The 15,503-nt window shown below is 42.4% G+C and overlaps 1 protein-coding gene across 1 annotated transcript in view; it reads left to right on the forward strand.

Annotated features, from left to right (window-relative positions):
- The window catches only part of LOC145413995 (glutamate receptor 1-like), an 802,643-nt gene that overhangs the window by 690,248 nt on the left and 96,892 nt on the right, over positions 1-15,503 (forward strand). The window contains exons 17-20 of the mRNA XM_080283586.1: positions 971-1,080; positions 7,476-7,674; positions 13,289-13,533; positions 14,294-14,399. Coding sequence (XP_080139712.1) covers positions 971-1,080; positions 7,476-7,674; positions 13,289-13,533; positions 14,294-14,399 — 660 coding nt within the window. The remainder of the gene's footprint in view (positions 1-970; positions 1,081-7,475; positions 7,675-13,288; positions 13,534-14,293; positions 14,400-15,503) is intronic.

Below are 15,503 nucleotides of genomic sequence, written 5' to 3' on the forward strand. Positions count from 1 at the left end.
TTAGGGCGCTCCAATCGGATTGAGCCTGTGCAGGTTAATATCCAAGGGGTGGTTGGGGCTTATTGCTCACATAATGCTACTCAGGAATGAGTGAGGCTTGTTTTTCATTCATTCATTCATTGCCAGACGCCATGTATCCCAGACGGGGTGGCCAAGGGCTTAGAGTTAATTGTTTTACAGGGAGGGGCACTAATCCTCCACCAACCCCACTTGACACGTAGGGAGAACGTTATGCCAACAGCATCTGGTGTTCCCAGGCGGTCACCCATCCAAGTACTAACCAGACCCAACGTTGCTTAACTTCGCTGATCGGAAGGCTTGTTGCTCATCTTAAATATCAGTACTAAATTGCCTAGCCCCGGGCTCTTACGCTCCTCATGGGATAACACAGGATTAGATGATGATGATGATGATATATATTATACATATATATTATATATTATGTACTTACATATATATTATACGGCATATATACAGTACATATACTGTGCAGTATATATATATATATATATATATATATATATATATATATATATATATATATATATATATATCACATCAGCCGTTTGAGTGTCCACTGCAGGACCAGCCTATCCCAACCGAAGTGGGGACGATACAGCCAATGTATCTCTACCAAGTAGAGATTGTATGCAGGGTGATAATTTATTGTAAGTGTATTGTAGTGTTGGAGTGGCTTTCGATGTGTGTGTAGTCTGTGAACCAAGTGTAATTGGCCCGCGCAAGCCGACTGGATGCAAGCATACTTTATAGTATGAGAGAGAGAGAGAGAGAGAGAGAGAGAGAGAGAGACGTGATAAATATACGTTCAAGGACGCTACTGATGACAATAATAATAATAATAATTATACTACTACTACTACTACTACTACTATTATTATTATTATTATTATTATTATTATTATTATTATTATTAGCACGTAGCAATTTCCTACCCTCCTTTCTCTGGCAGGTGGTAGAGATGTACGGCAAGTCAAGTGTCAGCAACGACTTCAGCATCTGCAACAGTCTGTGGTTCACCCTGGGGGCGTTCATGCAACAAAGGGTCGATATTTGCCCAAGGTGAGCTACAGGTACAGACGTCGGAATAAGTTCGTTTCCTTTTCCGTGTTTGTAACACTGCTCGATGGAGAGGTATCCCCTCCTCCTCCCTTCCTCATAGTCCCCCACTCCCACCCAACCCCCCCACTTTTCTCTCAGACCCCATACTCCACTCGGTACCCTCCATACTCTCGCTCACAGCCAGCTAGGGTTTTCTGTAGTTCAAGCACCTTTCTAACTACGTGTAGTCCGAACAACTAATAAAGGAATAGTACAGTATATATCATAAACCAAGTTAGGAAAAGGTTTACTACACTGAGAGAGAGAGAGAGAGAGAGAGAGAGAGAGAGAGAGAGAGAGAGAGGGACAGCAGTGTGTGCCCACGCCCTTCCCTCCGCCTCCAACCATTCAGAGCTGATCAGCAGCGAAGGAGGAGGCCTTGGAGCAGAGAGAGGCATCACGGGGTCGGTCCGGTGGCACGCGAGCTCTGCCCCTCGGTGCAGTGCAGGCATGCATGGCTCGGTCTTTAACCGTGTGGGGAGAGTGTGCCCGTTCCCTTCCCTCTGCCTCCAACCCTCCAGAGCTGAGCAGCAGCAGGAGAGAGAGAGAGAGAGAGAATAAATCTGCTGTGATTAAATGTTGCGGTGGTAGACTCCTCTTTTACACACACACACACACACACACACACACACACACACACACAGAAAGAGAGAGAGAGAGAGAGAGAGAGAGAGAGAGAGCGAGAGAGAGAGGAGTTGCAAGGAAAAGTTAGGATCTTAATAACTATGCAGCTCATACCGTGAAGATACCTCTTGTTTGCCTGGGAATGCATATCCAGTTCACATTTATTCTAGTGTAAGATCCTGCCGATGAATCCCTTAAACTTCTCCACTGTAGTGTTAACAACGTCCATGTTGAGTCAGTTCCATGCAGAGCAGATCTTGCATGTGAAAAAGTTTTCACTTAATTCTGCTGGTAATTTTTTTCATTTACAGCTTCCAACCATGGTTGTGTGCCGAGTCCGTGTTTAGAGTAAGCAACTTTGTATGTAATGATTGTGAAACCCATCCAGATTTTAAACACTTTAATGAGCTGACCTCGTATTCTACGAGTTTCTACTAAAAAAAGTCCCACAGCCCTCAGGCGGACATGATATCTTAGTCTCCTGAACTCTTTTTAAGTTGACGTATGTCTTTTTCAAGTGACCAAAATTCCACAACTCAGGAAGTGGCCGTATTAAGGAGATATAGACTATGAGAACAATCTCTTTATTCCGAGAGAGAGAGAGAGAGACTTGGAATGGTAAGAGCAATCAGGAGAAATACTGATAAAAAAAGTGAGTGAGAGGAGAAAGTGAAGCAGAGAAGAGGAAAACACGCAGGTGAAAAAATTGAATAATGTTATAGGGGTGACACACACACACACACACACACACACACACACACACACACACACACACACACACACACACACACACACACACACACACACACACACACACACACACACACACACACACACACACACACACACACACACACACACACACACACACACACTTTCTGAATATTTGTTGACCTATCTGTCTGTGCCTGTCTGTGCACTTCCCCTCCCCCTCCTTTCTCTCTCTCTCTGGATCATTTGTCTCATCCCTAGTTTCCTTTTCCTTCCTTCCCCTTTCTTTATAGCTATCTGCTCAGTCCCTACCTTCCGCCCTCTCTCTTTCTTTCGTCCCTCTCCCCATCTGTCACTCCCTCCTTACCTCACTCTTCCTTCTCCCTCCCTGTGTCACAACTTTGTCTTACTTTTTTCATCTGTCATATGTCTTACCTTTTTTTCCCCATTACTCTCTCCTTATTTCTTCACTTGTACTAAATCCATTTCCTTCACTGCTTTCTTTCCCCAGTAATAACTGCATGCTCTTTTCCTCTCTCATCTCTCCGTCTCTCCCTGTCACCCGAAATCTCTTTTTTCATTCTGCTCTTACCACTGTCTTTCCCTCCTTCCCTCTCCCTCCCCTTGCCTTCCCTTCTTAAGGGCCCCTCCTCTTTCTTGCCCTAAAAATTAACCTATTTTCTTCCCAACCTTAATCTCTACTTACTCTTTGCGAATTTCTCCAATTTCTCTGTTTGTCTCCCTCCCTTTTTACTTGAATGTCATTCGTTCTACTCAGCCTCAATGCTTTCGTCTTATCCTGCTTAGTTCTTTCCCTGCGTCCTTGCCAGAATAGCACACTTTCTTCCTCCTCCCTGTTACCTTGCCTGCTTTTCTAATCTTTCTCAATATCGTTCTCAGTATTCCGTTCCGTAGCTGTCTTTCCCACTGTCTCCATTTGTTATCCCTATTTCTATGTTTGCTCCATTCCCATTTTCCCTGTCTCCCCTTTTGTCTACTTCCCTGTCTCTCGGCTTTTCTATTCACATCTCTCTTTTCTCCTTCCCTTTCACACTGCTTGTATCGCATTTCACCTCTCTCTTCTTCTCACTCTCTGTGTCTTTTCTTAGCTCTCTTTGTTCTCTCCTTGCCTCTCCCCTTTTTATTTCCTCCTTAACTGCCCTCTCATTTCTCATTTTTCCACTCGCTCTCCCTCTCCGCCTGTGGCTCTCTCTCTCTCTCTCTCTCTCTCTCTCTCTCTCTCTCTCTCTCTCTCTCTCTCTCTCTCTCTCAGTGTAGTAAACCTTTTCCTAACTTGGTTTATGATATATACTGTATTATTCTTTTATTAGTTGTTCGGACTACACGTAGTTAGAAAGGTGCTTGAAGTACAGAAAACCCTAGCTGGCTGTGAGCGAGAGTATGGAGGGTACCGGATGGGGTTAAGGGGTCGGAGAGAAAAGTGGGGGAGTTGTGTGGGAGTGGGGGACTATGAGGAAGGGGGGAGGAGGAGGGGATACCTCTCCATCGATCAGTGTTACAAACACCTTAGTCCACGGAAAAAGGAAACGAACTTATTCCGACGTCTGTACATACACACATAGACCATACGGATAAGTACCGTATTTTTTTCCTAGGTGAGCTACAGTTACCTACATACATACACCATACAGGTAAGAACCGTATATTTTTTTTACCCTAGGAGGTCTGGTGTATATATTAATGGAAAGCCTTGCTCCATGATTACAGGTGTTTAAGGATCACGGAATGCTGGCTTGAACATGCGAGAATTATTTGTGCTGATACACAGACCATGAAGATATTACAGTTATTTCTCGGTTGTCAAAGTTAAATGATAATAATAAGACTTAATAATTGCAGATCTAAAGAATCCAAAAAATTTAAGGAACAAAGATACACACAGACACATTCAGTGTCATGGTCTGTGGTTCACCTTGAGAAATTCATGCAACACAGGAAGGATTTCTGTGCACGCTTGCAGTATTACATACACCATAATTATAAAGTTTATGGCCAGTGTTTTCCTACATGGTCCGACGTTAATATTTATAGATAGTCATTTTGATAATTATAAACATTTAAAAACCTACATATCAGCCGCACAAGCCTTATGTGCAGTCACCATCAAAAGTCCTGTCACATCTCCTATCCCTGTCTCCATGATCTTTGACAATTGGTGTGGTGAATCTGTAACACCCGACTCTGATGTAGTGCCATACCAAGACATCAGTGTCGGTTGCTGTTGATTCACTGGACTGATTATAACCCCGTGGAGAGAAAAGCAGGCGAGGTGACAGGACTTCTGATGTTGAGTGTAGTAGTGTGCCGTATGATTTTTTTATTTTATCTATATGGAGATGGTTCAGCTTTAATATTTATAATAACTGATGATTCCATGTTTGAGTATTGGACAGACAGACAGAAAGGGAGAATGTATGGCTGGATGGGATTGACTGTGTGTGTGTGTGTGTGTGTGTGTGTGTGTGTGTGTGTGTTTTATTCAGTGGCCCCCCTCGCTCTCTCTCTCTCTCTGCTGTTGGTAGCCGGGCTAAAGTACAAAATTCGTAGTTTGGTGCCTGAGGATGATTAGATGCCTATGACAATATATTTTTTATCTCAGATAATTTCTACGCTTTAGGTTATCCCGATAACTTTTTTTTTTTATCTCCAACAATAATATTCAGCTCGAGAGACTTTTCGAATTGAAGGAGTTTAGATGTAGCTTCCATTAACTTGTCCAGTACTAGAAATCCATTTTTAACTTTTATATAACAGCTTGGACTTCCACCACGTCACTGCAATGAAAGGGTCAACACTGCATGATTCTCTGCACCTCACTAAGAACCTCTCAGACTGAAAGAGTTAGAAAAAGGAAACAGATTCAACCTATTCAGTCAGTCATTTGTTTTTTGGTATTTCATTTACGCTGTCAATAAATTACTTCAAATTAGGACGCATATTCTTCACTCGTCCGGTATCATTCTCAGCACCTCTCCCATAACGAGATATCCTATACGTATCACCTTACCCTGCTCTTGTTTGCCACTGCTGTAATTTTAGTATCGACATACTTTGCACCCATCACGTCTGTCTATCTATCTATCTATCAATAACCAGATAATAATCCCGTAAGGGGTGGCTGTTTGTCTTTGAGTTAGTTATGTTACGGAGAGGGGCACCAGACCTACGCCAGCCCACTTGCTGACACGTAGGGAACACGTGTGGGTTGGTTATATGGTTACCACCCAGCGTTGTAAATGGTTTCCTGGCTTACAGGAAACTATTTGGCTTGTTACTCAATGTAAAGCCACCTGAAAAGGAAAGAAGAGTAATAAAAAGTGACAGGAAAGATGGGAGATATAGGAGGAGAGGAGGGCAGACACAGAAACGGAATGATAAAGATGAAGGCAGAAGTAAGTAGCACCACATAACGTACTTGTACAAGATTAACAAGAGCATGCAGAATAAATCGTTCAGAAGGTGCTGCGAAGCCAAGTACGCTACCTACTGTAGACCTCAGGAATAGGACGCACCTCTGCCTGTGAAGAGGATACTGAGGCCTGTATCTCAGTCTTGCAGGTCTAGTAATCTCTCGACAACCTAATACATTCGTATGAGGGTAGCAGTGGTAAAATGTAAGAGGCCACCGTCGTGAAGGGGTTAGCCCTCCAATATGGTGACTTTTATATTCTTTGACACCAAATGATATGTGCAGTTTAGGCGGGACCTCTTGTGGAAAAGGGGTTAAGGAAATTTTATTCTCATATCTCTTTACTTCGAAAAATCTGCCTTAGTTTAATAAAACTGTCTGTAGATGGCAAGAATGTATTATAGATGATCTCTTGCTTAAATGACCACTCTGACACCATCACTTTCTCACAGATCCTCTCCAAAACTCTCCCCTTCGCAGAATATCACCTCCACCACTGCTCACCTTCAAGATCGCTCTCGTGCCGTGTCGTGGGGAATGCATGGTGGTTCTGTAATGGGGTCTATAAAAGCCTGCATTGCTTAGAGGCAAAACGGGGATCCTCTCTTTGTCTCAGTGGTAACGTGCATGCTTATCAAGTGCGAGAGCCTGAGATTGAATCTCGGCCAGGACAGTGTGATACATTTGTTAAGTGTCAGTACATTGGTTGGCAACGGTGTGAAATGTGAGGCGAGAGGCTTGGAAGGCAGTGATGATGTTGGTTAGCTGACAGCGTCCTAGACCTTACATCCCGGGGATGAGCTGTTTCGTGTGGTCCGCAGCATCCCCAGTGGTGGCCTCCAATGCAACGCTACTGTGTGTTCGAAACTAACCAAATTAATCACCAAGAGGAGAAAAGAGTGATGTAATAGGGTCCATTAAAGCCCTCATTGCTTAGAGGCAAAGCGGGGATCCTCTCTTTGTCTCAGTGGTAGCATGCGCGCATATCAAGTGCAAGGGCCCGAGATCAAATCTCAGCCAGACCAGTGATTAATTTGTTGTACAGTTCGGTCATTACAGTTTACGTTAATCATCATCCATCATCAACAACCATACTACTTTCTAACACACTTTCCTTCCCTCATAGATTCCTTCACACCTTATAGAGTACATTCACAGAGAGGCCAAAATCAACCTCCGCCGATGCAGACTGATCATGTAGGCTGGTATTAAAAAAAGAAGAAGTTAATTTTACTTGTTTGCTTTCTGGCCAGTCCGTTTCTCAGTGGCAGCTACATTGCGTGTGACAATAAGAAACAGTTTATGCAGAACATGGCCAATGAAACGAAATATAATACAGGTTTATCCTGAGCTACTCGATCAAACAGTTTGTGTCTGAATACATTCTGTTCCGACCTCAGTGTAAATGTACAGTACCCTTACCCTCACTGAGTAGTGCATCCACCACTACTGTCCTTCCACTTTGTTGTCCGGTTGTGTCATGGGAAGTTTATGTCATTCATTCATCTTTTTCATACTTTCCTTCCCTCACAGCTCTCTCCACACCTTTTACTCCCTCAGAATATCACTTCCACCCCTACTCACCTTGCAGATCGCTGTCTGGTCGTCTTGTGGGAAGTGCGTGGTGGTTCTTCACGCTAATCATAATCTCTTCGTACACTGCCAGCCTGGCTGCCTTCCTCACCGTCGAGAGGCTGGTCACCCCCATCAACTCTGTGGACGATTTGGCAAGTCAGACTGAGGTGGAGTATGGCACGCTGCAAGGGGGATCGTCCATGAAGTTTTTCGAAGTGAGCCGATTTTTTTTTCTTTCATAAATTATGACTGAGTATTTAATTGATGGTAAATGAGGGAGGGAGGAGTGAGTTGGGGGGGGCAGTCAAATGGTGGGTGACAGAGCGACTTGGAGGCGTTTTGTCTGTGGCCACCCTTTGCGGCATTAGGGCTTTGGGTTATAGATAGATAGGTAGATAGTAAATAAAAAAAAGTTTAAGATTTACCAGTGAGTTGGTCAGAATTACTCTTTCTTGAATTGAGTTTTGGTGGTGAAGACGACTGTGTGTGTGTGTGTGTGTGTGTGTGTGTGTGTGTGTGTGTGTGTGTGTGTGTGTGTGTGTGTGTGTGTGTGTGTGTGTGTGTGTGTGTGGTGTGTGTGTGTGTGTGTTTGTGTGTGTGTGTGTTTGTGTGTGTGTGTGTGTGTGTGTGTGTGTGTGTGTGTGTGTGTGTGTGTTTGTGTGTGTGTGTGTGTGTGTGTGTGTGTGTGTGTGTGTGTGTGTGTTTCAGGTTATTTCTGATTTGTGTATTAATCCCAGTTGGTTTTATTCCTTCGATCCAGTGTGGTATGTTTCACTGTGTTCTTGCTACCTCCTGGCGATAATATTCAACTTAGGAGTGCTCATTTATTCTTAAGTGGTCTGAAGTCTTCCAATCCGAGTCGTTTAAAGGTAGCAAGAGGAGGCTAGGTTGTCATGGTAACATTGTCATGCCACATACACCAAATTACTGTGTATTGTCACTTGGTGAATTGTGGTGCTTTGCTGATCATTAAGGGATTGTGGCTAGCATTGTTGTGACGTCATCAGCTGTCAGTCAGGACAGCTGAATCAGGGTCGTCTGCAGGGACTATACACTCGTATGTGATGATAGTGAACTCTAAAAGGGCCATTAATCCTAAATGGAATCTCAGAGCATGAGTGTTGTGTAATGAATGCAGGCGGCGTTGCGAGGAAGTTTGTTTTCTGGACGTAAACGAAGTACATGTTTGAGGAACAGACGTTTTGCCGCGACCATACTGCGACTGTTGCCATTTTACCTTCTGTTTACCTGAAAAACAATTGATTATAACTCGTGAAACCGCATCAGATACATACATATAAAAATATATGTTCAGTCAGATTATATAGCAATGAATGGATCAGTACAAAAGAACTGTGGGTGCATATTTTTCAATAAATGGTATGAAGTGGCTTTCCCTCATGTGGCACCTGGTATTAAAAAGGGAAAACATGGTCAAGAGTTCACACTATTGTGTTGTGTGTGGTAAAGCCAAATGTACACCCCCCCAATATATGTTTTGTCGATTCCCAAAAGATTGGTAAGTAGTGTTATGTACTCTTAACGTATGGTTATTGGCCATTAACCCGGAATAACATAACCCAGAGGAGTACTACCCGTGGCTGTGAGTGTATAACATGCGGAGTTTAGTTCTTATTTATATACTGTATATGCATAGGCATCCCTGGTTTATTGGTTTTTGTGTGTGTTCATGTATGGTGAACACAATTTTGCTTTGCTGCATAGGCATTACCGGTATATAGGATTTTGTGCATTCAGGAGGTATTTGCACTATGGTAAGTGCTTACTGTAAATGTGTGCTTCTTTGTTGCATATTTTATAAACCTGCATACCCGGCATTGAGCCTCACCTCCCTTTCTTCCTCTGAGCCACAAAAAACTCCTTATCCTCACAATTTTTGATGAGGTCAAAGGCATTTGTGTGTGCAGTGTCAAATGGATCTTTCACATCTTCTTGGAAATTCTTCCTCTTCTCCTCTTTCTTTATTCCGGCTCTTACTGCTCTCCAACTTTCTCCATTCTTCATAGAGAAATTTGATTTTGGGGATACAATTCCGTGGCTCAGATGCAGGAATGCGAGCTGTCTCCCAGAATCCCCTAGTTCCTCAGACAGAACACGTGCTGAATCCCTGTGTTCGTGTCTCTGTTCGCATCATGTAAAAAGTCCCGCTAACACTTCTCCACAAGAAGGTAATTTACTTCCACGTAGTCTTTCAGTTGGTTGGCCAACAAGCCAAATCTTGGTTTTGCTTCTGCTTTTCATCACTGGCGTTGACACTTCCACTTCAGTCATAGTAAATAAATGCTTAAGATTAACTGAAAAGGCAAATCCCTGAAAAAAGAAACAAATACGGGATTACTAGAATGTAGCTTCCAGTGAAATAGAGCAAATACTTTTTTTTAAAATAACAAATAAGATTATCACAACAATAAATTTGCATATTAGGCTCAAACTTTGGGTAAGATGCAGCACCAGTAAATATCATCCAATTCGGCTAAAATTTGGTGTCTCAAGAGTTTACATCTAAACTCACAATATACACTGCCAGCAAACAAAATAGTCCAGAATGACCACCCTTATATATATATATATATATATATATATATATATATATATATATATATATATATATATATATATATATATATATATATATATATACATAGTACATAAGGGAAGAGGTTCAGTGGATCAGATATTCATTCTTAGCTCTTTAGTGGAAAACTTTCTAGAGAAGGGAAAGAAGTTATATGCGGCTTTCATGAATTTGGAGAAAGCATATGACAGGGTGAATAGATAAGGATTGTGGAAAGTATTAAGAATATATGGAGTAGATGGGAAGTTGCTGAATGCTGTGAAGAGTATGTATGATGGTGCTAAGGCTGCAGTGCATGTGGATGGTGAACTGAGTGAATTTTTCTCTTTGAAGGTTGAGTTGAAACAGGGATGTGTCATGTCCCCATGGTTGTTCAATCTGTACATGGATGGGGTAATAAAAGAGGTACAAGGTAGAGCAGTGGATGTTGGAGTGGCCCTGGTGAGAGAGGGTAATGTTTGGAAACTCCCTGTACTGTTGTTTGCAGATGATACTGTGTTGTTGAGTGAAGACGAAGGGGAGCTGCAAGGCTTGGTGGATGAGTCTGGGAGAGTGTGTAAGAAACGAAATCTAAAGGTGAATGTAGGGAAGAGTAAAGTGATGGTCATTGAGAGAAGTGAAGTCAGTGAATGTACAGCGAGGTTGGATGGTGAGGAATTGGAAAATGTGAGTACGTTTAAGTACTTGGGTAGTGTGATGAGTAAGGATTGAGGTTTGGAAGGTAAAGTGCTTGAAAGGGTACAACAAGGAAAAAAGGTTGCTGGTTCCTTGGAAGCAGTGATAAGAAACAAGGAAGTGAGCATGGAAGTGAAAAAGTTACTACATGACTATTGTGATGCTAACTCTAATGTATGGAAGTGAGGCTTGGACGTTGTTGGAAGGACACAAGTCAAGGGTGAGAGGAGTGGAAATGAGATATTTAAGAGGAGCCTGTGGAGTCACATGGAGAGACAGGCTGATAAATGAGGATATAAAGGAGTGTTGTGGTGTGGATGTGGATGTGATAGGAAGCGTTAGGAGGAACACACTGAGGTGGTTTGGTCATGTGGAGACGATGGAGAGTGAGAGACTGTCGAGGAGAGTGTATGTGAGTGAGGTGGAGGGGGGGAGAGGGAGGGGGAGGCCGAGGATGAGATGGAGCGATGGAGTGGAGAGGTATATGAGAGAGGGGGGTGTGAGTTGGGAGCAGGGCAGTAAAATGGCAGGGGACAGGGCGACGTGGAGGCGATTTGTTTGTGGCCACCCCGTACGGGATTGAGGCGTCTGGCAATAGATAGATAGATGGATATAGTACTTGGTGATTCATTTTTATTGCTTCAAGGTTATATGATTATACCCGTTTAAAGAATCATGATTATATGGTTTTATGCGTAATCCAGTGCGTCCTTGGGTACATTGTTGTGTACTAGGATATATTCTTCGTTCAATGTATAAATTGATACATAATTGTGATTGATGGAATTCATTATGCTTTCCCTAGTTTATATGTGGAGATGACATTATGGTTTATGCAGTACATTAATGACGGGTTTGTGCTTGAAGGGGATTGAGTGCACGAGGCAGTTCGGCAGTGTGGAGTAAAGGGGCCACAGCGATAGTACAGACGGGTACGAACTATTAGGGAGTTAAAACAGCCAGTTATTAATTGGGTTACCCGTTGTTTGTGCTTCAGTACTTCACTCATATACCATAGGATGTTCATTATCACTTTGGTTTATTTGGTGAACAGTTAACGAAATAGTGATGAATAAGATACATACGGTAAAAGTGTGTGGTGCTCAGATAGGCTACTGGAGACTACTAGAGAAGTATAGTGCAGTCTTACATGAAAGCACTGTTACATTGGATATAGTACTAAGACAGAGCTTCAGCATGCTGTATTGATCATCGAGTGTTACATTTGAGCTTACACTGTGTTCATTGTGTTCATTTGTTAGGTTTAGGTTTTGCATCTAGGCGTATTCAGGTTATTGTAATTAAAGTTAGTTAAAAATTAATGTTCATAATACCACCCACTGTGGTAATAAGTTGATGTGTTCTCTTGTTCGGTGTCGTAACTGCTTCTTGTGTCCATTGAACTATCCTACAGAAAATTCAATGAACAACACGTCATAAGATTCATGGGATGTTTTTTACTCTCTTTTCTCTAACTTGGCCTAAAATTGCCATCTCTCCATCTTCAATACTGAGTTTTAACAATAGAATATCACTAGAATATGATAGTAGTCATGAAGTGCTGTGGGAAGGATGAAGGGTCACAGTATTGTCTAATTCTGCCACTGAGTTATGTGAAGTAAGCAGCAACAAGACAAAAATCTGTGTTAAGTTAACCATTCATGTCTTTTCCCCTTTTTCTTGCTGCCACCGAATTTTTATTATTTTTTTATTTTTTTTACATCAGACTGGAAAGGTTAAACATAGCCTTCATTAACCTCGTTAGTACTAGGTCTTTCTTAACGTAAATGAAATTGTACCGGTCTGAAGGGAAAAAAGAGGTCCCAGCAGCATTTTGGGGTCGATTTGTGGACATTTCGATTAGATGGCTATGGTGGTGGTGGTGGTGATGGCTGTGATGATGATGATGATGATGGCGTAGACAACGACAATGACAGATTTTTAATATGTTTTCATTACAGCTCATTTGTCATTTAAGTATAGGCCACATAAAAACAAACATTGTATGTTTGCATTCGTATTAAAATAAGGTTGTTAAAGATGGCATCTCCTCCACTTCCCATTTGTCATTATTTGTGTCCTTCCATTTCCGCTTCCCTCATTTCATTCTCTCTCTCTCTCTCTCTCTCTCTCTCTCTCTCTCTTTCTTCCCCCAATTTTTTCTAAGTTTCTCTGTTTCGTTCTCCTGTACTTCCCCAGTTTTCATTTCCTCTACTTCGATTATGATTTACACTTCTGGTTATGCATCCCCCCTACCGCCAGCCCATTTATTTATTTATTTATTTATTTTTTTTATCAGCGTTCCAAGATTATTGTCTTCCCGTAAGAATCTGTTCACCTCCACGCACTGTGAGGGGATCAGCATATTGTATTGTACCTATCACTGTACATTTTTACCTCAGCGATCATGAATGCTCTTTCAGTATTGTTCTTGCTGTCACCAAACTATTTTATTCCTTCACTGTTATGACCTTTTTGTTCTTCTTGAGGTTGTGTTGTATCGGTGTTATATTGTTGTCTTCACTAGTTTATTTTTATTTTTGTCACCCTTTTTTCAGCGATCCAAGGTAAGTGTGTACAGTCGAATGTGGGAGTTCATGTCGTCCCGTAAGCATGTGTTCACGTCCACGTACGAGGAGGGCATCGAGCGGGTACGAACGTCGAAGGGCAAGTACGCCTTTCTGCTGGAGAGTGTTAAGAATGACTACATCAACGAACAACTTCCCTGCGACACCGTGAAGATTGGACAACACCTAAACTCCAATGGGTACGGCGTGGCCACTCCACCACACTCACTGCTTAAGTAAGTACAGAAAATATCACAGCTAGAAATTGGTTGGACCCGTTCAGGGACATAATTTTGTCTTGCATGGGGAATATCTCTGGTACAGAAAGGGTTAACGGGGAATATGTCTGACACTTCCTGCTCAAAAAGTCTCTCCTAGGCTGGATGAAGCCGTTTGGAGGTATGAAGATAAAATGAACACTTCCCTTTAACAGTAGGAAACTATGGACATAATCTGGACCCGGATACACAGAAGTACTTCAGGCGAGAGACCTACCTAAACCCCCATAAGGAAATGTTTTAGACCCATATCACCAATGCACAGAACACATGTGCAGCCATCAGACGCTGAACTTATTATGACAATGAAATAAGGGCTGGGATAAGGGGTACCACTGGATATTGTTTGCCTACAGCCGAATGAAACCAAACTAGTCACATTTCAAGTATTTCAGAGCGAAGTATGTAACAGAGCTGTTGCACTGGGATGAAGATGAGTTGTAAATAAAGCACTTTAACATGGCGGAGATATCCGCCCTTTTGCAGTATAATTTTTATGGTGTAGCCCTTTTTTTTTTTTTTTTTTTTTTTATGTCGCACGCATATACCAATCCTCCCCCCACCCAACCTCTCTCTCTCTCTCTCTCTCTCTCTCTCTCTCTACTAATTACCCGTTTCTCCATCCCCTCCCCATATCACTCTCTCCTTGTCTTCTTTCATTCTCGTCCTCACTCTTACTATACATGTTCTAATCATCCCCTTTACCTGCTGTCCACAGGGAAAGCCTCAATTTGGCAATACTGAGCCTGAAGGAGAGTGGAGACCTACTCAGACTAAAAAACAAGTGGTGGTTCGAGAACTCGGAATGTGGCAAGAATAAGCAGGTTAGCACCCCACCCACCCGTTTGCAGTAATAGTAGTAGTGGTAATTATTATTATTATTAGTCGTAGTAGTAGTAGTAGTAGTAGTTGTAGTAGTAGTAGTATCCATTCAAAATTTTTCTACCTCTAATGTTTGAAATCAATCAAAATGGGTGATTTCAGGCATAGAAGGATTAATAGGATGCACAAGAGTTGCTCTCTAATTAATGTCTTGAGATTCATATATATATATATATATATATATTATATATTTTTGTGGGGGGGAGCCTCTGTGGTACAGTGGTAGAGTGTGCGTTTTGTACACGGGTGAACCAGGGTTCGCGCCCCGCCAGGGTAATAAACTTTGGGAGTGTTCACCTGGCCACGTCCTACACTGGCAGACACAAGGAGTGCTGTTGTTGAACATCCAAAGCCACGCCAACACTACAGTACAGTTACACTTACATGCACTTCTCACCTACATACAATCTCTACTAGACAACTTAAGCCACTTGGTAGAGATACATTGGCTGTATCATCCCCATTTCGGTCGGGATAGGCCGGTCCTGCAGTGGACACACAAACGGCTGAGATTATATATATATATATATATATATATATATGTGTGTGTGTGTGTGTGTTTTCTTATTTTCTTATTATATCCCTGCTATGTTCACGTTTCCCTTCTCTCAACCTCTTCAGTGCCAAGAACTCTTCTTCCAGATTTAGGGGCCCAAATATTTATTGATGACTACATTATTGCCATTACTGAATCTTGGATAGATACCGGTACTCAAGAAAGAGATTTTGTAGCACACTATAACCTATCTATTGCCAGACGCCTTAATCCCGTAAGGGATGGCCACAAACAAATCGCCTCCATGTCGCACTGTCCCCCGCCATTTCACTGCCCAGCTCCCAGCTCACACCCCCTCTTTCATATACCTATCCATTCCATCCCTCCATCTCATCCTTGGCATCCTCCTCCCTCTCCCCCCCCTCCACCTCACTCACATACACTCTCCTCGTCAGTCTCTCGCTCTCCATCCTCTCCACATGGCCAAACTACCTCAGTGTGTTTCTCCTAACGCTTCCTATCACATCCACATCCACATCATAACGCTCCT

This window comes from Coenobita brevimanus, chromosome 1 (assembly GCF_032717465.1).
Source record: "Coenobita brevimanus isolate Jiangsu-jjx chromosome 1, ASM3271746v2, whole genome shotgun sequence".
Lineage (NCBI taxonomy): Eukaryota > Metazoa > Arthropoda > Malacostraca > Decapoda > Coenobitidae > Coenobita > Coenobita brevimanus.